The sequence below is a fragment of the Meles meles genome, chromosome 2 (genome assembly GCF_922984935.1).
Source record: "Meles meles chromosome 2, mMelMel3.1 paternal haplotype, whole genome shotgun sequence".
NCBI classification, from domain to species: domain Eukaryota; kingdom Metazoa; phylum Chordata; class Mammalia; order Carnivora; family Mustelidae; genus Meles; species Meles meles.
This window is the reverse complement of record NC_060067.1, coordinates 113,873,219-113,898,895: the sequence shown is the minus strand read 5'-3', so window position 1 is coordinate 113,898,895 and position 25,677 is coordinate 113,873,219. Positions and strand designations below refer to the sequence as shown.

At 43.4% G+C, this 25,677-nt stretch overlaps 1 protein-coding gene across 3 annotated transcripts in view; it reads right to left on the bottom strand.

Moving 5' to 3' along the window:
- The window catches only part of UNC5C (unc-5 netrin receptor C), a 350,685-nt gene that overhangs the window by 8,910 nt on the left and 316,098 nt on the right, over nucleotides 1-25,677 (bottom strand). For all 3 annotated transcript variants that reach the window (XM_045998229.1, XM_045998230.1, XM_045998231.1), the window contains 4 exons: nucleotides 20,872-21,040; nucleotides 17,706-17,939; nucleotides 3,482-3,631; nucleotides 1,307-1,471 (listed from right to left, as the gene is read on the bottom strand). In XM_045998229.1, the coding sequence (XP_045854185.1) occupies nucleotides 1,307-1,471; nucleotides 3,482-3,631; nucleotides 17,706-17,939; nucleotides 20,872-21,040 (718 nt within the window). The remainder of the gene's footprint in view (nucleotides 1-1,306; nucleotides 1,472-3,481; nucleotides 3,632-17,705; nucleotides 17,940-20,871; nucleotides 21,041-25,677) is intronic.

Here is a 25,677-nt window from a genome sequence, read left to right as displayed (position 1 = left end):
AGAAACGTGCTTGTCTGTCACACGTGCGGCCAAAGGCCTCTGGCGGGTCTGAAGATTGGCCTCTCAGACTGCCACCGAGTTGCAAAAGAAATCATCTCTCCTCTACGTTGGCACAAGGATGAAAGTCCTTAAGTGGTGATCACACTTTGCAGAAAGCGGCCTTTGCCCAGCAATGGCCGTCACGGGGGGGCTGGGGGAGGGCGGGGGCCGCTGAACAGCTCCCTTTCACTTGAGGCCGCCGCGCCTCATCCAGCTTTTCATCACGCAGCCAACGTTCACACTGAACTGAAGGCAAGCATCAAAGGAGCAGACGTCCTCGCCCCGCTCCAAAATTCCGCAGCCTTTGTTGTCACTGGAGCTGGGTGGTTATTGAACTTTGCAGACCTGCTGGGCCTGGAAAGTGAAAACACCCTCCGGAGCCAGCAGGGGTGGTGCTGTGTGCCTGGGAGATAGGGCCTGCGCCTCCGAGGGCCTGGCGGTTGCCATGGTGCCCTGACACCGAGATCATGCCTTATGAATGTCACCGGGGTCTGTGACTAAAGTTGTTTATGAGTCAAAAGTCTCATGGAACTACAGCAGGAAACAGTGGCCACGGCTCTCGGCAGGCTGTGGGAAAGAGGGACAGAGCGTCCTGGAGCCTCACATGTTCTCCCCGTGCTTGGTTTGCCAAGGAAGACAGTCTTTAAATACAACATGGAGCGCGAGACACACCGCGCGGAGTGACATTTCATTCGTCACTGTGCATGAGAGAGTGAGGGAGAAGGAGTCTTTTAAATCAGCGCCTGTCCCCCTGTAGTTTTAAAATATGACATTCCTGCTCTTTGTGGTTTAGTCAGGGGCTCGGAGCTTGGCTCTGCGAGGCCCTGGGAAATGCTGCCTTCTGACCATTTGGCTTACACTTTTTCCTTTGTTCCTCCAGTGTGGAGGGTTTCTACTGTTCAAAAGGAGGATGAGGAGAACACGGCGTACCAAGGGAGGCTTCAGGAAAAGTGACTCCATGCGCACGCCACCTCCATTCTACCCTACCCTTGAAATTCTAACTAAAAGTTAGAACATGATCCTTAAAGTTCATGTCCTGAGATAGAAAAAGCTTGTTTTTTGAAAAGGATTTCCTATCCTTTTCTTTTATATAAATCTAGCTCTGTGTGTTCGTTAAAAATATTATTGTATTACTAAATAGGACCTAGACAGTACGTTTCAGGACTCTCCACCTGGCCCCGGCTGAGACGCCTTCACCTTCCACACCTGTCCTTCCTTCCCCCGTCACTGTCTCCCCTGACCGCTGAGGCAGGCAAGAGCTTCTTACCTCTGACACGGTGCAGCTGAGCTGGAAGATCTGCCCTTCTCCTTCCACCTGCCGCACGCACAGTTTGCAGACCAGCTCCGCTGTGTTCAGGCTAAATCTTTCCAGCGTGAATGTGCAGTGGAGGTTTCTTTGAGACCCACTCCAGATATGATAAAAAGGAATTTCCTAAAGGATATAACCATGTTAACTACCGATGAGCGACTAACACTGAAAACAACTCTCAGACACTGCCTGCCAAGTACTTTTCTCAGAAGTACACGTTACCTTATTTAATCCTCGCGACAGGCCCGTGCGTAAGGACATCCCAACCCACTTTTCGGATGAAAAATAACGAGGTCCAGAGACGTTAAACACTGCCCTCCCCCAATCCCACAGCTCCTAAGGGGCAGAGCTACGAACCCACGGGAGTTGGACTCCAGAATCCATATTCCTAACCAGTCTGCCACTGCTTCGTCATTTACAAAAGAAGCCATTGTAAGTGGTTTTTCAAAAGTTTAGCGATTTCCCAAAATAAAACCTACACACTCCAGTCATTGCTCATTAAAAGGAATCCCTGCCGTGGTATTCTGGAGAAAAGCAAAGAAAGTCTAAAGGGTAAAGCACTGATCCAGTTCCCTTTCATGCCTGTGCACTCCCTCCACACAGGACAGGGGAAAACCAAAACTCCCTGCAAGCAGAACACTGCGGGCCCGGGGAGCTGCCGCGGAAAATCCTTAGCCTAAAAAGGACCCAGCCTCTAACAGAAATAAATTTTCTGAAAGTCTGGACCACGTTCAGAGCCCATCCTAGAATCTTGCTTCCATAAAGGAAAGAAAAGGGTGATACATTAAAATAATAATAATAATAATAATAACAATAAAGTGGGGAGAATATGGTGGTTAAGAACAGAGGTTCTGGAGCCCAATTCAGTATAAATTAGAACACCCTCCCTTTGCTTACTTGGTGCTGTGGGGTAAGTAAACTTTCCCATGCCTTAGTTTCCTTATCTGTGAAAAAGTAAGCGAAAGAGTACCTAATCATAGACCGGCTGGGGTGACATGGGGTAAATCAAAGTACACGGGTGTCTGGCAGATGGTAAGAATTCAGGCAGGCTTGGCTTGAACTACTGTCAGATTATCATTATTATTAAAATAGTATTTTCCGTTATGATTGCACAAAGGCTATTGCTCACAAAAGGGAAAGATTTATGGGGCTTTGGGGCAGTTGCAAAGAAGGGCGAGAAGAAAGCAAAGGGAGAGATCTAATGAGAAAGTCAAAAGCCAGATGCCACTACTGAGTGCTGAATTACACAGAAGAGTCTGGTAGACAGCCCTATGAAAGCTTCGGAGTGTTAGCAAGCTAGCAGGTTTGTTTCCCATGACTTATGGGTAAGTACTAGCCCTACAAGACCAAGAATGAGCTGGAAATCTTCCCTTCACTCTTAATATGTCCTCTGACTTCTATCAGAAAGTCAGTCAGTGGAGTTGTGGCCTTGAGGTGTGGGACTGGATTCGCATGTGTGTAGACACAGACTCGCAGCTTATCCAAGTGCGTCTGCATCTCCTGAGATTGGGTGTGAGGCTAGAGATCCTGTCGCACAGCCTCCTGGGAGCTAAGGCGCAGAGAAGCTGGGGGGCTGGTGACAATCCCTGGAGAGGCCTCTGCTTTTCCCATGTGTCCACGCAGTGAGACTTTGGACCAGTATTTTTATGCTGTTATCTAATAAAATCCTGATCAGATTTTATTTTTAGGTGCTATTTCAATTTTCAAATTGGTATTACTTACAAGTTTTCAAGGTAAAGGTATTTCTTAACAAGGCTGAGGTCTAATTTGTGTCACAGCAGGGGGGGAATAACACTGTTTTCCCTTTTTCCTTAGGAATGCATTTTTTTGAGGTTCTTTTTTAATCAATTCAATGCTAGCATTTATTCTGAAAATGAAGTGAAATGATGGACTTGGAAGTCCTTTTACTAAAAATAAAACAATGAGAGTACAATTATTTGAAGGAGAATTAAGAAAAATTCTTTCAAATATTCTGAAGTATTTTTCAGAAATCCGAAATAACTCTATACCATTTTGGAGAAACAAGTACTGATAGAAAATTAATTTCAAGGAAAGGAATTCTCATGTTTAAATAATTTTAGACCTCTTTCTTGGAGCTGTCTCCAATCCTTTGGTTCAGCTCGGGAACCTTACCTGGTATTTCGCCAGCAATTTACTTTTCCAGAGCGAATGGGTGATATCATGAATCGACAGGCGCAGGTTGTGGGTGCTGCCTTTAAAATGGAGAGCCTTAGGTTCTTCTAGGAGCTGTCCTCCCATCTGTCTCTCAAGCTGCAGTACTTCCTACAATGACATGCCCAAAGTCAAAAGCAAATCTCTGAATCGTATGACTTCTGCGGGCTGGCTCTCTCAACAAATGAGTATGTTCCTCACCGCGCCTCCCCCACTCAACAACTAACTCATGCACATTCCCACTTCTGCAGCCTGGAGACCCTCCAACTGAAGTCCCTGCCAGCTTGTGTCTGACTCAGTTCTCCTGACCATCAACTCTCTCAGCAACCTGCATCATATGTTGTGAGGCAAATTCGGGACAGTCTGCATTTCCCGATGGACAAGTGGAAGATTTAATCAAATCCTGGAAAATCACAATCAGAACCCCAAATGGGAAGAATTCCAAATGAAAGGAAAAACAGGCAGAAATATAAATAAGCAGTTAAAGTAAGTAGATTTTCAATGAACTTTTGGGGAAAAGGGCAAATCACTAGAAAACAAACCCATGTCTTGGACTTGGCAAAACCAGCCAACAAGTAAAGACTCGGAACGCATTTGGCACTTTTCTTTTTCCTTTCAATTTTTTTTTTTGTAGTTTCTTTACCTATAGAAATAATAACACTTTTGCCTACGAATTATTTGTTGCACAATTCCCAATTATCAAAAACTAAAATAAAATATACTCATTATCTGTCCGATTAGAGGAAAATATACTAATACAGATTAGGAAGTTCTGTCAGTACCAAATACTGAACTAGACAGTCACTCAGATTAAAGATGGAAAAGAATACCTCATTTCTCAAGAGCTGTGGCTGATCAAAAAATTTGCTATATAACTTTACTTAAACTATAAAGATGTAACATGAAGACAAATTCTAAATAGACTTTCATTCCTCAAACAAGCTAATGGGAGTTAACGAAGCATTTCGAAGTACAGCTGCAATTATCCGAATAGCAGCAAAGCATAAGTTATCAATGAACAAAATATGCTGAGTCTCCTTTGTCATCAGAACCATCCCTGCGCACTCCACTCTCATCGTGCTCTGAAAGTTTCAGTGACACACATGTGTAGGCAATTTGTGACCTTTCTTTCCTTTTTAAGGGTTCGGGGAAATAATGGATTTAAAAAAATATATACAAAAGGAAAACATGATCTTCTTTCTTGGGGACATTTCCAGCTGGAAGCAGGGGGTTCCATAACGTAGCACCCATTCAGGTCATTCCACACGCACGTGTTGGGCACCTACCAGAGTACGGAATGCAGATGGATCACAGCAGAGAATTGTGAGTGTGGGGACCAGATTGGCTCTTACCCAGAAATACATCCACTCTGCATTTGCTGAATGAATTCTAACCCACACACATGTAGCCCAGTAAGTGCAGAGCTTACCAACATCATTGATTAGATGTAAACAGCTCATTTTTAGCTGCTTCGTAGTGGTTCTTAGCATCCATCATCTTTGAGTCAGGCCACTATTCTGAAAAATGCAAGCTGCTGAAAGGTCTTGTAAGGTGTAGGGAATATTAGGGTAATGTGGAATATGGTCTCAGGCATGGATTCCTCTAATTAGTGTTTAATGGAAGCGATGAGGCAACAGCACATTGACGGAGAGACGGGCACGGTCCAGCTGCTTCGGAATATTTACACCGAGAGGATTCAACCTTGCTGGCTGATGAGTAGCTATTACTTGTGACAGGAGTTTGAGCAGTCAGCCAACCCCCAGCCAGCCAGTCGGCCACCAGGACACATATGTTGTGCCCTGGCTCTCTGTGTCTACAGCTCAGCAGGCTCTGAGGGTCCCCAATAAGCCATACAGGTCTACCCAACGCAGAGTCGCACATGTTCCTCGTGGAACACTTCACACTCCATTCCTCGACAAGGATCTGGCCATGTGGAAATGAAGATGAATAAGAAAAGCGAGGGTTAATTGCAGCTTCTTCTGCTTCAGCAGCAAGGCATAATGAGCTTATGTTGATCATGTTTGGTGTCTAGTTAGCATAATAGAGAAAGCTGATGTTCCCAGTGAACCTGGCACCTGACAAATTCTAAAGCTAAAATGATGTTTGTTTATAAGCCATTAGAAGAAAAGAAACATAATTAGAAATCTTTGAGATTACAGTCATGCCAATCAATCAGTTCTAGCTTCTTTCCAGTACACCCTAATTACCTCATCAAGACGTCTAAAGAGCAATCGATAGTAATTATCTGATTACTATAGATCTTCATTATGTCCAAATTATCTCCCTGGGATGTCTAAAAGAAGATGCATTGTATTCTGGGAGGAAATTGTACCCAACAATGTATAATCCACACCCCATTCCTACAATCAACATAGATTGCTGGAGGATATGGAGAACATTATCAGTTTTCTTGGCAGGGAGGACTACTGAAAAAAACCTAAACTGCCTATTGGCCATGACCTTGAAGTCAAGAAATCTAATACCACATTTGAATGAGGAGTCTGGGTGGGAGTCAGCCCAAGAATGGGACTCAGTCCTTGGTTTCTTCGCATTCACCTCAAAAGGCATAATTAAGAGTTCTCACTAATGGGGAAAGATGGCGTTGGCTTGAGCCTTTTTTGAAAGTACCAAGTAAAATGCCATTTTATATTATTTTATTTTATTTTAAAGATTTAAAGATTTACTTATTTATTTTAGAGAAGGAGAGTGGGGGTGGGGAGGGGCAGAGGGAGAGAGAATCCCTAGTAGACTGCCTGCTGATCATGGAGCCAGACAACGGGCTTGATCTCATAACCCCGAGATCATGACTTGAGCCAAAATCAAGAGTTGGAAGCTTAACTGACTGAGCCACCCAGGCACCGCAGTAAGATGTCATTTATTTTAAAGATAATGGAGCTAGAGATCACATCTCTATAGTCTTAAGCTCTCTGTTTTTCCATCAACCAGGAATGACACAAAGTGGCTGCACAGAGCTGGGAGAACCTAACTTTTTTGTCCCCTTTGATTAGACACGAACCCTGGTGAAAGATAAACTCCCTTTTGGGATGTACCCATGTTTACAGCAGAGGTCTCTCTCCAAACATATCTGACTGCATATGCCTATCAGTCAAAAAATTGAGCATGCATTTTATGCTTCTTTATAAATGATATAGTAACACGTCAGTAAATTACGGTATCACATTATAAAATACACATAAGGTTAAAAGGATGAGCCAAGATGAATAAACACAAAAATATTATTATCTTTTTGGCCTCCAAAGTTCATTGGGCCTGGGGAGTGTGAGGCCATTTTCGAGACACTGACTTGGGCAGATGTCTTTTCACTGCTAGCTCTGGGAGAAATCAGCCCTAGAATAAGTGATTCAGTAAGAAGAATCCTTACCAAACTTAAATTTAATGTTCTTCCCGAGAAGTGGCAACAGATCTCACACTCAGGGTGTTCGACTTCAAGGAAAATAACAAAATAAAGGAGGAGACCATAGCCAAACCACAAATTAAAAATACTAAAGTGAATTAAAGATATTGTAAGTGATAAATAAAACACCTCCTTGGAAACTACAACCATCTAAAACCACACAAGTCAGAGATGACTTGACACCTACTGCAAATCCACATACAGGTTTGAGTTACACGTGTTCTCTTCCACACCAGGTTTTTCCGACAAGGATAGGACTTGACTGCAAATGTATTTGATCATCCTTACGATTTTCTTAATAGCATTTTCTTTTCTCTAGCTTACTTTATGGCAAGAACACCATGCAAAATACATACAACATACAACACGTGTTAATTGGCTATTCATGTCATTGGTAAGGTTTTCAGTCAGCGGGAGGCTATTAGTAGTCAAGTTTTTGGGAAGTCAAAAGTTATATGCAGATTTTTCAACTGCCTGGGGTTCAGTGCCTATAACTCCCACAGTGTTCAAGGGGCAACTATATAAATCTTATATCAGGAGAAAGAAGAAGCAAGCCCACTTGACACACTAGTCAGGCTGGTGTTCTGTATTGTTACGTTTTTCACTGTCATAATCTCAGACATGTTGTAACAGACCCCACTTAAAAATATGCTGTAACTTGTATTTCAAAAGGCTTGATTTTCTGAATTCCTTCAGCATGAAATCATTTTATTATACATACGATACACAGAAGGAAAAGGACATAAAAATAACAAACGTATGAATCAGTAGGATATAGCTTTACGGTTAAATACTTTCGTCTCCTTAATCTTCCTGAGAGCGTTCATTCAACATCAGTAAAAAGCACATGGCCTGCTGGAAACCGTGCCGGGTACAAGCCCCCCAACCCTGCCTCATACCCCTCAGGGAGAGATCGCCATGTAAACATGTGACCCCAACATTGCGCTCAGCCCCAAGACAGCTTCCAGACAGCTGATTTTGGATCACAGAGTTAGGAAATATCATGCACTTTATGAGAGAATAAGAACAAAATATATTTAAGTCAAAGGATTTAGTTAGACTTCAGAAAAATGTAGTGATCTTGGAAAGAAATGCCATCATAGGAATTAGGATCATCTCGGCTCTTTGTTCTCAGAAATATAAATGTTACCTTCCTTTGCAAAGGCTGTCCTCCCTCTTGGCAGGTCTCCCCCCTCATGATCCTGTTTGGTTCTGGGTGACTCTACCTGCTGCTTTGATGAGCTTGCCCTGTTTCTGTGAGAAGGGGTCACTTCCTGACTTCCTTTGTCATACTGGTCTTCACCCCTGTAACTTAACCTTGAGAAGACTCTCTCAGGAGTCAGTTATTGGCAGAGATGGGAACACACGCAAGTCCCCAGTCACAGAGTCACCCGGAACAGGCCTCTGTGTGTGTGAGTCTGATGCCAGGACCCGAGCAATCCTGCAGGATGGCTGCTTCCCCAGTTCAGTGGCTGCCCAGTGCTGGCTCTTCATGGCCCTGAGTGAGGGCTGTATTGATTCAGGGGGCCTGTGAGGGATCGCTTGAAAGGCAGGGACAAGAGATTCCACAGTAGAAACAAGCGGCTTTCACAATAACCAATTAAACCAAGACATTATCCATGCCAAGCCATTAGCCTGGGCCACTTAAGAGCCACAATAAATCTGAGCTGTTCTAAAGGCCTGTGTGAACGTACAGAGGGAGCACCACTGGCCAGTACCCAGATCTCTCCCAGGCTCTTAGCCCAGAGGATCAGCTCTCATGACAGCAGCACAGGACAAGGCGAGTGGCAGGAGCCTTACAGCTCCCACACTCTGGTCTCCCTAACCCCAGATTTTTCATGCTGCTTTACTTCGGGGGTTAGACCACCTCCACTTCAGGGCCGCTGGAGTGTCAGTCTCCCAGCTAGTGCACACGGGAGAGCCCCCGGAGCAACACAGCTGCCAGCGGAGATGGTCAGGGCGCAGGTTTCAGAACGCAAGAAGGCTCTGCCCGAGGGGAGCCTGTGCCAGGGAGTGTGTGAAGCGCTAGGTCCTGGCCTGTTCTCCACGCTCTGTGCTCGCCCTCCTTCTGCTCAAGAACTCGCCTCCACACTCTGTGCTCGCCCTCCTTCTGCTCAAGAACTCGCCTCCTTTCTTCCCTCTCTCTTCTCTGAACCATGCGGCCTCCTTGGTTGCAGGCACTTGTTTTAGCTTCCAGCTCCTCCAGGAGCGCTCGTTCCAATTGTGGGTTACTAGCTTTTAGCTTTCTCCCCCTCAAGCCCCTTCATTTTCCTCACTGCCCTCCCAGCAATTCTTTCCTGTCCTTATGAGAAATCTTATCAGCTGGAGAAGGGAGGAAACAAATGATTAAACTCGAATCTCATATAATGCATTAAGATTTCTTCTGGAAGAGAAGGCTGGAAGGAGGTTAAATCAAGGCTTTGTTTTATGTTGTCTGGCTTTGTTCTCTGCATCGTGTGGATGTGATTTGTCTGTTCGCTCTTTATTTCTGATGGAAACACATAGCCCCGATTCGGCTGGCCGTATTGAGGGCTGCCAAGGAGCCTGGGGCCAGCATTGGGAACCTAAGCTTTGTGATCCAGAGCTTTTCAGCCTGGGGACAGCTGGACAGAGAGGGACCCCCACTCCACACTCTGTCCCTGGCGCTGGACCAGACACTGGAGACCGAATTGCACAGTTCACACCCTGAGCCGCACCTTCACCACGCTTCTACCACACGGGCCGGGGTCTCAAGAGTCCAAACCAGGCGACATTCAGCCTGCCACACACGCTTCAAAAGACCAGGCCTCAAGTGTTGTGCTGGTTTAGTTTAAAAGAAATCGCATCTTCATTCCATCTTTATGGAACCTGCCTTACTCCTGTTCATTCTTTAATTCCATGCCGAGACCTGCCCTTGTCACTGGGGATGAGAAATTTCTCTTTTTGCTGCCAACGCTCTCTGTGGCTCTCATAGCTGTGGGCCTGCGTGCTTCCCAAACAGAGGCCACAGAGAGTGGCTGTCCTTCTCTGCTGGTCCCTGCCAGCTCTTCAGCCAAGCTACTCTCCGTTCTCATCGGCTGACACCCCTCCTCTGGCCACAGGGCCCGGAGGCCAGCCCTCGGCCACCTCTGCCACCTGCTCGGGTCACCACCACTGGTCCTGCTACTTCTTCTTCCTGTGCTCACACCGGGTGCTGTGCTCTCCCCGCTGAGTGTGTCTGCCGTGCTCCATCCCTCATGACAACAAGGCTGGCCTCTGGGGACTGTGGGCAAACATTCCCCATCGAGTCACCTGGTTTCCAGGGCTCTGCCTGCTGCTCCCGCAGCTGCCGCCGCCACCGATGCTCAGTCTGAGCTGCCATGTCTGGCCTGCCTGGTCAGGGGGCTTTGTGACACGTTTAAAGCCAAATGGCAAAGGGGGGTCACTCGGGGAAGCAGCGGTGTCACCGGACCACCTCTGAGCATACTTCTGAAGAAAAGATGATCTCTCACATCTCTGGAATTAGGAATAGGGCTTTTGAGGTTGTTCTAGAACATGTGAAGCCATCTTGTATTACTTTTCACCACTGAACTTGCCATATTTAAATTTCTACATTAGTTTCTAATTTTGCCATAAGAAATTACCATAGGCTTCATGACTTTAAACAACTCACGTTTATTACCTTACAGTTGTGTAGATCAAAAGTCTGATCCCAGTCCCACCGAGCTAAAGTCAAGGTGTTGTGAGGGCTGCCTTCCTTTTTGGAAGCTCTGGGGAGAATTTGCTTTTCTGTCTTTCCCACCTTCCAGAGGTTGGCTACATTCTTGGGCTCAGCATCCCCTTCCTCTGTCTTCAAAGTCAGCAATGGCGCATCTCTCTGGTCTCTCTCCCACGGTCATGGCTCCCTGGACTATAGCTGAGAGAAGTTCTCCACTTTCACACACCATGTGATTAGATTCGACCCACCCAGAAAATCCGGGATAATCTCTTCATCTCAAGGCCCATACCCTTAATCATATCTGCAAAGTCCCTTTTGCCGTGTAAGGTAACATATTTGGAGGTTCTGAACATTGGGTACAGATATTTTGGGGGCCTCTATACTGCCTACCACAACTTTCATTTTTTTCCTCTCTTTTCCTTCTCTCTCAGAAAATAAACTCAACATGGCAGGTCATTTCCAAAATATATGGTAGGGTCAGGGCCAAGACTCATGAGAAGGTAATAAAGATTCAGTTTAAGTTTAGATTCACCAAGAAGATCCCTGTCCCCATATGGCTGACCAAATAGCCTGCCCACAAACCTGAAACTCACCTCATAATGATCACAACTAGATTTAGTATCCTCATTGAGCCATCATTTTCAAAATGCCATTCTATCTAAATGTCTATCTAGGAATAAGGAACATCATCAAGTACTGTTTGTGCTAGGAAATTTAATAACTTTAATCTCCTCGAATCGTCTAAGGGTCGCTGACGTAGACCAAAGGCTGTGAGTCAAAGAGGTCAAGTTCAATGACCAGAGCCACAGACCTGAGGAGGGGCAGAACTAATCGCATTAACCAGCCTACTTTAAGTTTCCCTACCATACTTCCTCCCATACACTCAGCAGAAGGATAAGAGAAACACATTTGCAATCTTTAACACACTGTTTGGTGTTGTCCAATACTTGTGTTACGTGTACAAATACATTAACTTAATTGCAGAGACCAGCATCCTGAAATTATAAAACACAGGTCAAGCTAGTTTTGAGGCTATTTGAGGGAACTGAAAGAAAAGACAAGGCTAATGGGGCCAATTTAAGAAAAGGCCAGCCTTCACAAACCTGGAAGAGGCAGGCTGGAGGTGTTCTGGGTTCTGTGGGGTCACAGCTGCCATGGAAGGGGCGTCAGAAGGACAGTGGGAAGTATTAGCAGCAGGAAGAAGACAAAAGCTTCTCCTGGCTACCTGCGACCTTCTGCGGCTGCAGCCCAAGAGACAGAATCGCACAGCTCTCAACGAGACCTCCCACTTCTTCTCATTTTCAGCATTTCTTTCATTTTCTCTTCTTTCCCACGAAATATGATCTTTCACGGAATTTCTATACTCTAGACCGCAGCCTGAATTAGGGTAGGTGAAAGCTGAAGAAATCCAAAGAAGGCTCTTCTCCATGCCAAATGACTACACGAAGAGAGCCAGCTTATGTTAATTTACATATACAGTTCCTATCATATGTACATTTGTCAGCAATTCAATAAACATCACATGCTGTCCATAATGTACGCAGATAACTCTTCTTTTACGTTCTGAATCTCAGGGTTTATGATAAACCTATTTATTACAAAAGGAAAATCTCAGAAACTGTACCTTCAGGATAGCGGGACAGAAATGCCTTATTTCCACGTAGAGGTCTGTTTCTCCCGGGGTGTTTCAAAACTTACTGAAATATAATCTTGTTCTGTGCTAATTTCTGGTCTTTTTATATTATGATTTAAGTCTTTGCAAATAACGAGAGGACACCGGTATTATTACTTTAATCGCCTGAAGAGGTGGGAAGCAGAAAAACTGATTTTTAAAGATTTTATTTATTTGAGAGGGAGAGTGAGTGGGAGAGAGAGAGGGAGAGAGAGAGTGTGAACATGGGCGGGGACGAGTCCAGAGAGAGGGAGAAGCACACTCCCTGATGAGCAGAGCAGGGAGCCCGATGTGGGGCTCAATCCCAGCATACTAGGATCATGACCCAAGGTGAAGGCAGACGCTTAACCCCGACTGAGCCACTCATGCATCCCCAGAGCCAAAACTCTGATCTTTGATCCCACTTCATCTTTACAATAGACGGGACCTCTCTGTGTGAGCCAAGAATGGCCTCTGAACTGTTTTTACAGCCCCTACCATCTCTATCTCTCTGGGTGAACTCCCCCTCGCTGCTCTCGCGGGTCCTTCGAGCACTTGCGTGGGAGAAAAACCCACCCAAAAGGCGGATGAAAGAACCCCCTGTCTCCCAGTAGCCTTGACTTTTATTCTAAAACTCACCTCTGGCATCCTAATTCTCAGCAATTCTTCCCAACTCTTAAACACAGCTTTTAAGTTTCAGGTGACCATTTTTGCCTGCCGGCTTAACAAAACTCAGAGAAAGTGTCCTCAGGGCTGCCAGACTCAAAGAACTGGGTGGGAAGATGAAAGGATGTACCCAGTTTGCTTGAGACTCACTGATGGGGTGGTCTCCTTTTTTTTTTCCCCCTCCCCATCCACATGGACACTGTAAGCTCATATGATAAAAAGTGAGAATTAATATTCTTGATATGTTCACTTCCAGACACTGGGCCACAGGTTTTTCCAGTAGCTCTGCAGACTGTGTAATTCTGAACCTCTGAGAATGAGTGGCCCGCTGGGCTCCCCCTCTGCCCCAGTCCAACCTTCTGAGACGGTTTCCACAATTCCGAAGCAGTCCCCAGGACACAGTGGTAACTAAAAGAAAATATCAGGTCCGGGGAGATCCACTTTTGGTCCTGTGCCATTTGCTGCTTGCAGATGGAGGGCTAGAGGAGCTGGATTAAAGCCCAAACAAGGAAATAGAGTTCCTTTGCATCAGAGCCCAGAATGGCTGAGGAGAGGCTGAAAGAAAAGGTTTGAAGAGTAAAGGTCTGGAGCTAAGGGAGGGTCCCTCGAGTGGGCAGTAGGAGGCAGGTCACTGTGCAGCATGGAGGGGCTGCTGTATAAACAGGGATACGGGGAGAGAGGAAGAGAACCAGAAGAAGCGCTCTGTGAGATCTGAGGCTTCGAGAAGGGATAAGCGGAAGGAGTGCAGAGCAGCAGGGGAGGCATAATTTAGGGCAGCTACCTTGAGAGTAGAGGAGACTCAAGTAGACATTTATGATTTTCAGAGCAACTCAGCAACCTAGATGTAGACCCAGAGGGCTTGTTCAGGGGGCGGTCATCTTTAGCTGTGGAAATGAGCAAAACCTGCAGCAGCTCTAGCTGGCAAGGGATTTAGAGTAGAAGTGAGTTCCCTGGAGATCTGGAGGAGAGCAGAGGAGGGTGTGTGGCAGGACATCAGGAAAGATTGAGGGAGGTCTTCCTTGAGAACCAAGGGTGGCCCGTGTGCCTTTTGTGAGTGAGAGATGAAAGGTCAGAAATGGGGAGCTTCACAGGTGGGGATCTTGGCAGGTGGAGATGCTAATGAGGGTGAAATCCAGAGCACATCTACACCGGCAGAAAGATAATGTGGGATGCTGTGAAGGTTACCAGAATAACTTGGGGCAAAGAACTGTGATTCATGGTGACTTTGAATCTGAGAGAATGATTGGAATAAAATGAGTGGAAAGAAAGACCCTGAGGCAGGTACTGCTGGGCTGGGGGTAGGCACTAGGGGATCTGGGGCTAGGGAACTGAAATAGATCACGAATGGCAGAACAATAGAATAAGAAGGGCAGTAGAAAAAGCCAGCCCTCCAGGTAGAACAATGCCCCAGAAGTGGTCTTGAGAAGGACCGGACCGGAACTCCTCCTCTTGGCCTTGGCATTAGCTCAAGGGAGTGGTCTTCATAGCAGGGACTGTGATGGAGACCCCGTTACTCGGAAGATCCAGGTGCAGTTAATGTGAGTAGGTGAAGGAACGGTGGAGAGAGCGATTCAAGGATGTAGGGAAGTTTGTCCTTAGTAGGATTAAAGTTCCAAAAAGATCTGTGCAAGTGTTAGGAGAACAGTTCCTAATCTTAGATGCACAACAGAGTAACCCAGGGAGTGCACAAAGAAAAGCCCCAATACCCACACCAATTAGGTCAGAACCTTCGGGTTGGGAGCCCGGAGCAAGTCTTTATTTATTTCTTTTTCTTTTTTTTTTTTTTTTTGAGCAAGTCTTTTTTGAAGCTTCTCCAACTGAGTCTTCTGTGCAGGACTGGAGAACTGGAGAACTACTGACTCAGGGAGGATGAGAATGGGGAGAGGGGAGCCGGTGGGCTTGAAGGAGGACGAGGTATTTGGAAATGTCCTATTTATAGGCAATGGGCGTGAGAGAAGCAGGGAGATGGCAGAGACGGGTGGGGAGCCCTGGCAGGCAGGGTGCCAAGATGGCAGAATTCAGGTAAGAAAGGGCCATTCTAAAAATCAGCCCCAAGGTTCCAATTCAAGCATGGATGTTAGGCAGCGTTTCTGGGACCGAACTAATTGTCTCTTCAGTATGTCGGCTAGACCGTTTACCTATAACTAGGATTTTGGTATTTTTACATTATTAAAAGGCCACGAGGTGCAGGAAAGCCTTATCCATTATTTATATTTGTTTCAGGCTAAGTGCTGGATCCCCAGATGCTGAGAATTTATAAATGTCTATTTGGAAAGCACTGACCATGATGCAAACTGCTCCTGGGTTGTATTTACTGCTTAAACCTGTTTGTCAATCTTTCTCGGTATTGGCCATTTGCATTTCTTTTCACCAATTAAAACAATTAAAATTATTTTATTGAATTACTACCTTTTCTTGCACAGATTTGTGTGTTTCTCTTGGGAAGAAAGGTTGAGAGTGCCTAAGTATGAGAACTATGTGAATGAATATAAAATACGTGTATCAAACATTTCAAATATGATGTAGAGCTTCTATAGTGTGCTTTTAACAATGATTTTTCTTGGAATGGTTAAAAGATTTGCCTTAATCAGATCCCACAGCTCCACTACAAATACAGTTTTCCCTACACAGAATTTAAGCTAGGATGATTTCTATCCTGACAGGGCCTTAGAAGCAGCACATCGGCAAGGAATATAAAAGAAAGAACCATGAGCTGGACACTACAGCTGCGCGTTCCCATCATTTATTCAACATCACAAACTCTTACAAGGTCACCCATCAAAAATAGATCCTGTGTCTCATCCCCTCCGTGGACCCAACCTGCAACACTCTGCTTTCATGACCCAGAACTACTTTCTGGATGGAAATTCCAGAAGGAAATACTTTGATGTGTAGAAAAAAATTCTTCCCTTGGCTTCCTTGACACATTTTTTCCTACATGTCTCCTCTTTCTCCTCCTGGTGCTCATCCTTCTATAGCTCCCTCTTCTGGCTGCCCCTGCTCACCCCCTGCAAAGGCAGGGCTCCCCACTGTCCCCCGTGTTTAGGGTGTGGCTCTTCCAGCAACTCATAGTACAGAGCGGGAGGGGGAGGATCTAGCCTGCAGCCAGCTGCCTGGGCTGGAAGCCTGCTTTCTCCATTCAAGGGTCGTGTGCCCTAGAGCGATTTACTTAATTTTTCTTTGCCCTGAATTGAACATCTGAAAAATGGGGTTAATGATATCTTACAGGGTTGCTGTAAAGATGAAATGAGTTAATAAGCATTTAGAATTGTGCCCAGCGCATAGGAAGTTCTTGGTAATGCTTGTTATTTTCAACAAGGTTGCTTGTCTTATCCCTCTGCTCTCCGTTGATAGTCTCCCTGATCACAGGGATGACACATACCAATATTATATCATTCGTTCCTGAGTCTCTACTTCAGGATCTGCTCTCTGTCCAGAAAGCCACACGTGGATTTCTAACTGTCCCTGGGCACCATGGTCCTGATGTCTAAGGCAAAACTCTAGCTCAATATTTCTCAAAGCAAAGTCACCATGTCCACACCCCCTAGAGCTACCTGCCCCTAAGCGTGCTGCTGTTACTTAGAGGCACCTTCCATCTTCTGTTCCGCCCATACAGTGTGGGTCACCAGGTCCCACCGAAGTTCCTATAGGTCCTTCCACAACTCATTCCCTTCTTCTCACTCCTCCATCCTCCACCCAGATCTACCACACTTTTCTTCTTGACTCTATCTTTTCACTGATGTCAGACTAATATTTCCAATGTATATTTCCAATCACGTCTTTCATTGGTTGTAATCTGTCCACTGGCTCTCCAGTAACTCAAGAGGCTGAGTCTCAACTCCTCTCTCTGGCAGTTGAGGTTCACTCAATAAAACTCCTATGTATCATTCCGGGCTTCCTGGAAATAGAATGCTCATATGAAGTCTGTATTTACTGTTCCCTCTGTGTTTCTTCCCGCTATTCTCTTCACCTTGGTATTTTGTATTTTTTTCTCAAGATGCTGGTCAAACCCTCCCTTTAATTTGGGCCAATTTCAAATATCAGCTCTTTTCCACACGTCCTGAAAATACTATGCCCCACCTCTCCTGTACTGCCTCCCATAGAACTTTGCATTCATCTCTAGCATTTACCAGACTCTGACTTGTCTCCCCGTCCTTGGCATACTTCCTTTATTCCTCCTTCTAGATCATAACTTCTTCAAAGGCACTATATCCTTTAAAGCTTCAAATGGGATAAAATGAATCGCAATAATAGCACCAGGAATTAAGCTCATTTATTCTGCAAAGCAGCAGCCTGTTGTCAAATGCTAACCTTCTTCCTCACAGTCCTCATAAAAAGAATGGGAAAGCATATAAATGAAGTGGCACACAAGAGGAACATACAGTGTGAGCAATTACGCCAATTCCTTTTAGAGGAAGCACACAGCTGAGATAAACATGGAAGCACATTATTTACCATCCACATCTCGTTGCCAAATTCTTCTACTTCTTCTAAATTTTTCATTAAAGGAAATCAAGGAAGGTAAACAAAAGTAGCCCTTGGGAGGCATCAGCACAATGGAAACCACTCATTTATCAGCATGGCCTAAGAGAAATGTCTTTTTTTTCTTTTCTTCCCAACTGCATCTTTTGGGGCTAGACGCTTAGGTTCACGCATTGGGCGTGCACACACACACACACACACACACACACACACTCCTTCTCTGGGTGTGCTCCGCCACACCACATGTTGGCTTTGGTGTGAAGGGAGAGGAGGAGGTTTGGCAGGAGCGACGTACCTTCAGGGCATCCTGGGTATCGTCCAGACAGTAGACTCGAACACTATACTCCAGAGACGAGCAGCAAAGTGGCCCAAAGATGGCCAGCTTCAGACGCTTCGCAGCAGCTTTGGTGGTGGACTGCCCGACCAGGGCATAGGTGCTAAGGTTCTCTGTGAGGAGGTGGCAAGCCTCTGCATCCAGCTGAATGTAGCATGGGGTGGTGAAGTTTTCCTCCCCAACCACCACCACATCCTGAAGGAGAGGATGAAAGGAGCCGTGATTGAGCCACTGTGGGTCCCGCTGGCCACCATAATGGAGCCAGGCAGACACAGCAGCATCTCTTCTGCAAGTGTGATCATCCTTTTCCTGGGTTGATTTTTTTTCCTTTCTTCAGCTTTATTATACCCTATTTCCATTCTTGATCAGTGTCTCCCTTGCCCTTGCCTTCATATTGCTAATATTTTTTATTTAGATGTCCCCTATTTAGCATTTTTTTCCGTCTGTGAGTCTACATTACTGGAATCGACATAAAATTCCAAAAGAAATTCATGAATTATCCTCTTAATTTCAGTGCACCTGAGTTTATTACTGATTTCTGAGAATTTAAGGTTTTAATCTCTAAGGGTCTGATTGAATCTAGAAGTACTGGTTTATTTCAATGTCATGATAGAGTAGTAAGTTTTCCCTAAAAATCTAGGGGTTCAAAAAGGTTTAGAGAAATTAAGGAATTATGCAACACCATTCTACCGTGTTTTTCCAAACTCACCTGTCAATTATTTTCAAAGCAGTACACTGCTTTTTCTCAGCAATTTGGGCTGCTAGACCCTAGAGAAAGTACAATATAGCAAGCTCAATGCTTTTCCCTGGTAAAACAGCCTACCCTTTCAGCTTTTGAAAATATTTAGCAAGAAATAAAAATAAATGGAAGTGTTGAATATTGTTAAAATAGTTACAAACGCAACTAAGTTTTGATTTATGCAAATGGCTCAGGCCACAGAAGAAAATTATCTGAAAGGCCAAGTGTAGGACCTAAAAACCAAGGGTCAAAATTCCGCATGCATCTCAGGGCAGCCAGGTAATAGGAACCTGTGAAGCAGGTAGGGCAGAAGACAATAGGGAGTGGGGGAGACTGGGGCAAAGTGGAGCACAAGCCTGTCTAAAGAGCTCAGTCTCTACTGGGCTCAGCTCATCACAGCTATGTAGACATGCAGCCCCAGTGAGAAAGTCACCTTGAATTTTTCAAGAGAAGCTGGAAGTTCACATTTTTCATGTGAAGTTTTCCAATTTTTAATTAATTCAAATTTAAAAGAAAACTCCATGTGGGAGAAATAAAATACATGTGTGGGCCTGATTCTGCCTCCATTAGGCTACTTTCTCTCCACAGAGGCAGGAACTACATCTGCTTTGATTCCCACTGCAGCTCAGTGGGCCTGGTTCATAGGGAGCAAATAGCTATTTGTCAAAAAAAATGAATGAATGTGTCATCATAAATTGAGTCTCTGGGGCTGAACAAAGATATGAAAGAAGTTGCCACCTCGGGTGGTTGTTTATTAGCTAGGCTTGCAACATCATCTGAACGATAGTGGGGGGGGGTGTAATGCCATCCACGGAATCATTTCTTCAACTGTGCCTGTCCTCAAAGATGAAGCTCTAACCGCACCGGCAAAGAGAGAAACTCAGAACCGTCGGGTTTATTTTAGCCCAAAAGAACACCTGGAAATACGTTTTTGTTTTGTTTTGTTTATCCCCTCCAGCAGGGTGAGGGCAAGCCTCGAAATGAATCCATGAAGCATGTCACAGAAAGCCCCCAGTAAGACATAGTAGAAAATAAAGATGCATCTTGTCCCTGCCACGGGTCTAGGAGTGCATTCTTAAGCATCGCCCTCTTCTACTCTTCTCATTTCTTTATTTCATTTTGTTGTTGTTACTGTTACTATTACTGAAGTCCAGAAATAAGGTAATAGGGTATCAAGCAGAGTCTTGTGCAAACAATTTAGAATCACTTGAGATTAAGACTTTGGGATGTTTTCGAGATAAATCATTTCAAGCTTAAATGGACTGGAAGTTAGGTCTGGCTAAGTCTGGTCATAATTTAACATAAAGCATACACTTAGACTTTAGTTTTGGATTTTCGGTCCTCTGGCAAGGAGTGATCCCCTCATGTGGCCAAGAGAACATGTCCTTAAGAAGGAAATTATAGTAATCCCAGGGATGCCTTTCTAATTGTAATACTACTTTTTCCTATAATATTAAAGGCTTGGCTCTTCATGTACATTTTTTCCTAAAAATTTCTTTCCTAAAAGAAAAATACCACAAGTAATCACAAAGTATATAATATATAGGTTGGATGCCTTGTAATGATTACACGAAAATACAGGGGTAGCTTTCAAAACTATTAGACATTTTTTGATGAACATATTCCTGAAATGTGCCTTCTTTGGAATATTCTAAAATGTAATGTTTAATTGGGCGATTTCCCACTTAAACAACAGATACTGTCTTTTCAAGGGATGACACGAAAATACGCAAGCTGGTTTTTTTTTTTTTTTTTTTTTAGTTACTGGGTATAAAATCTTCTTGGTAAATCTAACAAATTCTTTTGTGTGTAACTTTGGGTGCTAATTGAAGAATTCTGATGTGAAGAACAGGATCTTTTTAAGGCACTAGCCTTAGGAAGTTATGATGGCAATCGCCACAGAGAGCCAAGACACCACAGGTGTTCTTCATTCTAGCAGAGCTTAGGAGAGGCACCCTTTCTGTTTTCCCAACTTCAGTTCAGAAGAACTATATTCCCTGTATGCGTCTACAATGTCTACCATTTTCTGACCCAGGCACAGTGTTTTTCTACCTGCAAATTTCAAAAGTATATAGATGTTTCCTATCCTAAGACATAGTATGTATGTTCCAACAGGGACTTGTCTAAGACTCTCAAATACACTTTCCTTTAGGAGTTAGCAAATGCTTGACCACCATTTTCATTGTGCCTACCCATCAGTAGATGGAGCATTCAGGAACCCGTCTCTCTCCCTCCCTCCCTTCTTCTCATACACTCTCTTCCCCTCTCTCTCTTCTTTTGAGTGTAAGCTAAAATTCATGTTCTGCTTTCAAAAACCTTCCTATAATTACTCCAGTTTGTTTGCATGGTTTTTTCTTAGGTTCCGTCTTTATCCTAGTGGAAGCTCACCTCCCACTGTCCCTGTGCTGCCTGGTTCTTGAGCTGTATCTTCCAGTCTTCGGTATTGGGATCTGCACAGTGATGCATAGTGAGGATGACGGGGCGGGTCAGCAGAGCTCCGGGAGGCCCACAGCTCACCACAGGGGTCAAGAGTGTCTGGGTGTCTTCCATGGGTGGCCTAGGAGAAGAGCAGAGATTGGCACCAGTGACATTTGCATAGCATCCACTTACTACGTACTCACTGAGATTTTTAGGTCTGAAGTTTTACAAATTGTTTCTTCTTGGGAGTTTTTTATGTGTTTTGTTTTTAGGTTTTTTTTGGTTGGAGGGAGAGGGAGAATTAAATGGGAAGACATGTCCTTTATACCAAGACTTTATTTAATCTTCATGACTGGAGATATTTATGGTAACAGTGAATCAGCCAGTATCTCTTTGATCTCCTTCCACCAGACACAGGTCTGCCTCTGGTAATTTCCTCTGAATTCACGTACCAATACTTTTAGGATGGAACAAGAAGGAACAGAGTCCTTGGGAGATTACATAACCATCTTTATTGATAATACTTGCCATTGCTCTCACAGGGTTTTACATACTTTTATTTTTTTAGGACCTAACTTGAGAAATACTTCAAAAAAAAAAAAAAAAGTCACTTCAGAGTAAGGACACCCTAGAGTTAAACTTCCAAATGACTTTCAGAAGTAATCTAGGCTAGTAGAGCAGATTCATTCTTTCAAATATGACCCGATAGAATATAGAACTGTATTCTATAGTTCTAGAATTTTTTTTAAAGATTTTATTTATTTATTTGAAAGATAGAGATCACAAGTAGGCAGAGAGGCAGGTAGAGAGAGAGAGGAAAGGAAGCAGGCTCTCTGCTGGGCCTGAGCCAAAGGCAGAGGCTTTAACCCACTGAGCCACCCAGGTGCCCCAAATAGCCTCAATTTTTGAACTTCAACTAGAAAAGCATGGTTTCCAGATATCTCCCCATATTTCTATCTTCACTTTTATATAGATGTCTGTTAGGATTCCAATGTCTTCACTAAACTGATGCGTCTGATAATGAATATTATGCTTACATTGCCAGCATAGTAGGACTACTATTTTCCTTGATTTGGAATATGTAGTTGTATCAATGCCTCACCGAACTGTTGCCTTAGATTATTTTCAGTCAAGTAATTATTTGTAAATATTATTGCAGGCTTCAGTTACGTAGGAATATGGAGATAATATGGTTAAGCATCTCCTTGATAAAATGAGGCAATGAAGCCCCAAGAAGGTCAAGTAATTTGTTAAAGCTAACCACTCAGTGTATTCCTAATATGAAAGGCTCTTAGACTAAGTCTATAGTTTTGTGGTTGCAGTGATGGTTTTTGAACCTATGTACAGAAATTTGTATTTAGCTATTTAATTTCACCTTAAGTTTCAGGGAAAATTTCAGGTCATCTATTTCTTAATGCTGTCTTTCTTTCAAATATTGGCCAAATCTTCCAGTCTTTTAGCCACCATAAATCTAATGTGCCTGCCATTTTTGGTCTTGTTCCAATCATTGATAGCATTGTAGTACAAAATGGCAAAGACCTTTTCAAAAATACTACCCGAAGACTCTCTCCAGTCTGACATCAATAATCTGAATTTGTTGGTTTAGCCAAATATAAACCAATTAAAAGATACATTGTCCGATTCACATCTTTCCATTTCATTCACATGGATATTATAGTGGACATATCAAATTCCCTTATAATTGTGATGGTCACTTAAAAAGGATTTTCCGCTAAGATTTTTTTCTTTGTTTATAGTTAATATATTAACTACGAAATAATCTAGAAGTTAGCTTATATCTATAGTTCACCCTAATTTAACACTCAATGAATGATGGCAGCTGTTTTATATATATATATATCTGTGTGTGTGTTTGTGTGCGTATTTGGAAGACATATACTTGGAAGACAATTCTCCATGGATCTTTCATTTTCTGTATGTCTTTTCAAGACAACTGTATAGCAATCACCTTGGAAGATAAAGATACTATTCATCTTTAGAGCAAATGGCAAACATGTCTACTTCCTATTATAAAAAACTCAAGTTCTCTAAGCTAGAGGTCCTTCCTGGAATGCAAACAATGAGTAGGTAGATACCATGTGATTTTCTCTTCTTCTCCCTTTTGAAACTGAGGTGTTGGGACTTGGCACAAAAATGGTAAAACTCTTGATTGTGCTACTGCTGTGAGTAACAAACTGTCCTTTGTCTCTGACCCAGGAGTCTTGTGTCATCTATCAACATCCACAGAACTGTGGCAGCTATGGTAAAGAAAAATCCTTGAGAGTTCCTAGCTCTTGACAATTATTATCCTTTTGACATATCTGACATATTTTCTCCTTAATAAGACTTGGTTATCACTGCTACCTCTCATTCTAAAATTTTGCAAGGATCTCACCAACCTATAGCTTTTCTTTCTTCCTATTTAGAAAATAAAAATACTTTTTATCTCCTTTTAGTCTTCACCATCTTTCCATCCTAGATGAAAAATGACACAGTTTTATTAAATCTAACTTATCAAAGTACTTGGAAATGTATTTTTTGGAATAATAAAATTATTAAGAAGTCTTTACCATCCCCTTTACCCCTTAGTTTTTTTTTAATTTTTTTTTTATTTTTTACTTATTTATTTGACAGAGAGAGAGATCACAAGTAGACAGAGAGGCAGGCAGAGAGAGAGAGAGGGAAGCAGGCTCCCTGCTGAGCAGAGAGCCCGATGCGGGACTTGATCCCAGGACCCTGAGATCATAACCTGAGCCGAAGGCAGCGGCTTAACCCACTGAGCCACCCAGGCGCCCCCCCTTTACCCCTTAGTTTTAATTTCCCTTTAACCCAGTTTTTCTTCCTTCCTTCTACTCTGAAATTCATTCTCTTAGTACATGGGTGAAGTTTTGGTCTCACTGTGGCATAGTTAATATCATACTATCTGTCCTAAGCAGTAGCCTTATTCTTGCTAATTCTACTTTTCCTACCATGATGGGGAAAAAAAAAATACCAGTGACTACATTTTTGTGAGCACTACTCTTACCTTTCAGTTACAAGTATACCTTGAGAAGTGAGCATGAAACTTTTAAGGAAGGAGATTTAAGTGGAATCCATTTCAAGTGGTCCTTGCAATATAGTTGGAGATTGGAAACATCTGTCTCTCAGTCTGCTGTTAGCAGCCGGTGCTTGAGGCAGAAAGAGGAGGGGTTCTTCTCATCACTGAGTTGGAACAGAAGGGAGCAGCCTCCCTGCTGGGTTGGGGAGCTGTCAGACCCGTACTCTCCAAGCACACCCCTGGCATGCAATATTGATGGGCACCATTCTTGGAGGAGGGAGAGCAAGGGAAGGAAGGGGCAGTAGGTGTCAAAAGAATTTATTAACCCACTGAGGTGCAAGAATGTAATGAATAGGGAAGTGGTGAAGCGGAATTCGTGATGGGGAATGAAAAACAAAGAAGAAATAATGATGAGAATCTTTCTGTTTTCAAGATGAAAGAAGTAGTGCTGAAATTGGAAACATTTCCAAGCATATATGGAAGGAGTGACCTAGGGAAGATTAAAGATTTAAAACTATGTGAAACCAAAGGTCAGAACGTTTAAGTCCACATTTCCTTTCTTTACATGAAGCGAGGATAATAAAATACACAGAACAAAACTAGTAGAAAATACATATAAATAAGCCTGACTCATGTTTTTGCAGTGGGCTCCACCCCTTATGTCACACAAGTTACCTGAGATACTTCAGCGAAAATTCTCTCAAAATGAACTGCAGATGACATGGAAATGAACACAGAGCAAAATCAGCTGCAGAAGCAGCAATTAAGTCAAAAGTCAGTAAGGAACAATAATTAAAGTTTTCAAGGCTTTTCAATGTCCAGTGAGGACAATATGGTAAATGCTGGGTGGATTCTGAAGCCTCTGGGACAAAGCCCCTCAGAGAGGAGTTTGAGTTTCCTGTCAGAAAGATTTTTCTCATCCCTTGCTTGCAGTTATCAAGTGAGGAGAACTTCTCCTACACAGAAGGGCATAATTTACAAAACTTTCATAAAACAATTGCATTTGCTGCTCACGGCACACCTATAAGGGAATTAGGATAAGTATTTATTTTACTTATTTTTCTGGAAGAGGAAACTGAAATCTAGAGATATTAACACACTTGCCTACGGCCTCAAAACTAGTAACAGGCAAAGCTAGATTTCAAGCACAAATGATTTAGTTTCTTTCACACAGTGGTGTGTTTTGGGTGGCTTATCTGGGTTTAGGGCCTTGAGACTTTTTTTTTTTTTTTTTTTGGCCTATTTGCTAGAGCAAGCTCAACATTACTTCTTGAAGAGAATCTGTCTCCATCCACCTCTGTAGAGACAAGATGCCTTCTATTAACATACATGTCTTTTGTCAGATCTCTCAGGATGACAATCCCACCCAAGACTCAGCTGCCTTTTGAAGCACACAGTTTCACATATAACTGGCAACTTGAAATATTTGCACTCTGGGTATCTGACAGGGAATATCTAACTCACTTGCTATCAAAAGCTCAATTGAGGGGAAAAAAAAAATATGGAAGCCGCTCTGAAGGGCTTGCCACCATTTTCCTAAACAAGCCAGAATCTAACCCTGGATAGATACCCAGAACAACTAAGTATTACGCTCTGACTGAACTGATGAATCCTTTTGGAATTATTTTACTGTATTTATACTTGGACCTTATACCATCTACTAACATGGAGGGACACTAACAGAAGGAGCCCTATGAAAACTCATTGCTGTCTTTATTTTAAGGATGTTGTTCACTGTA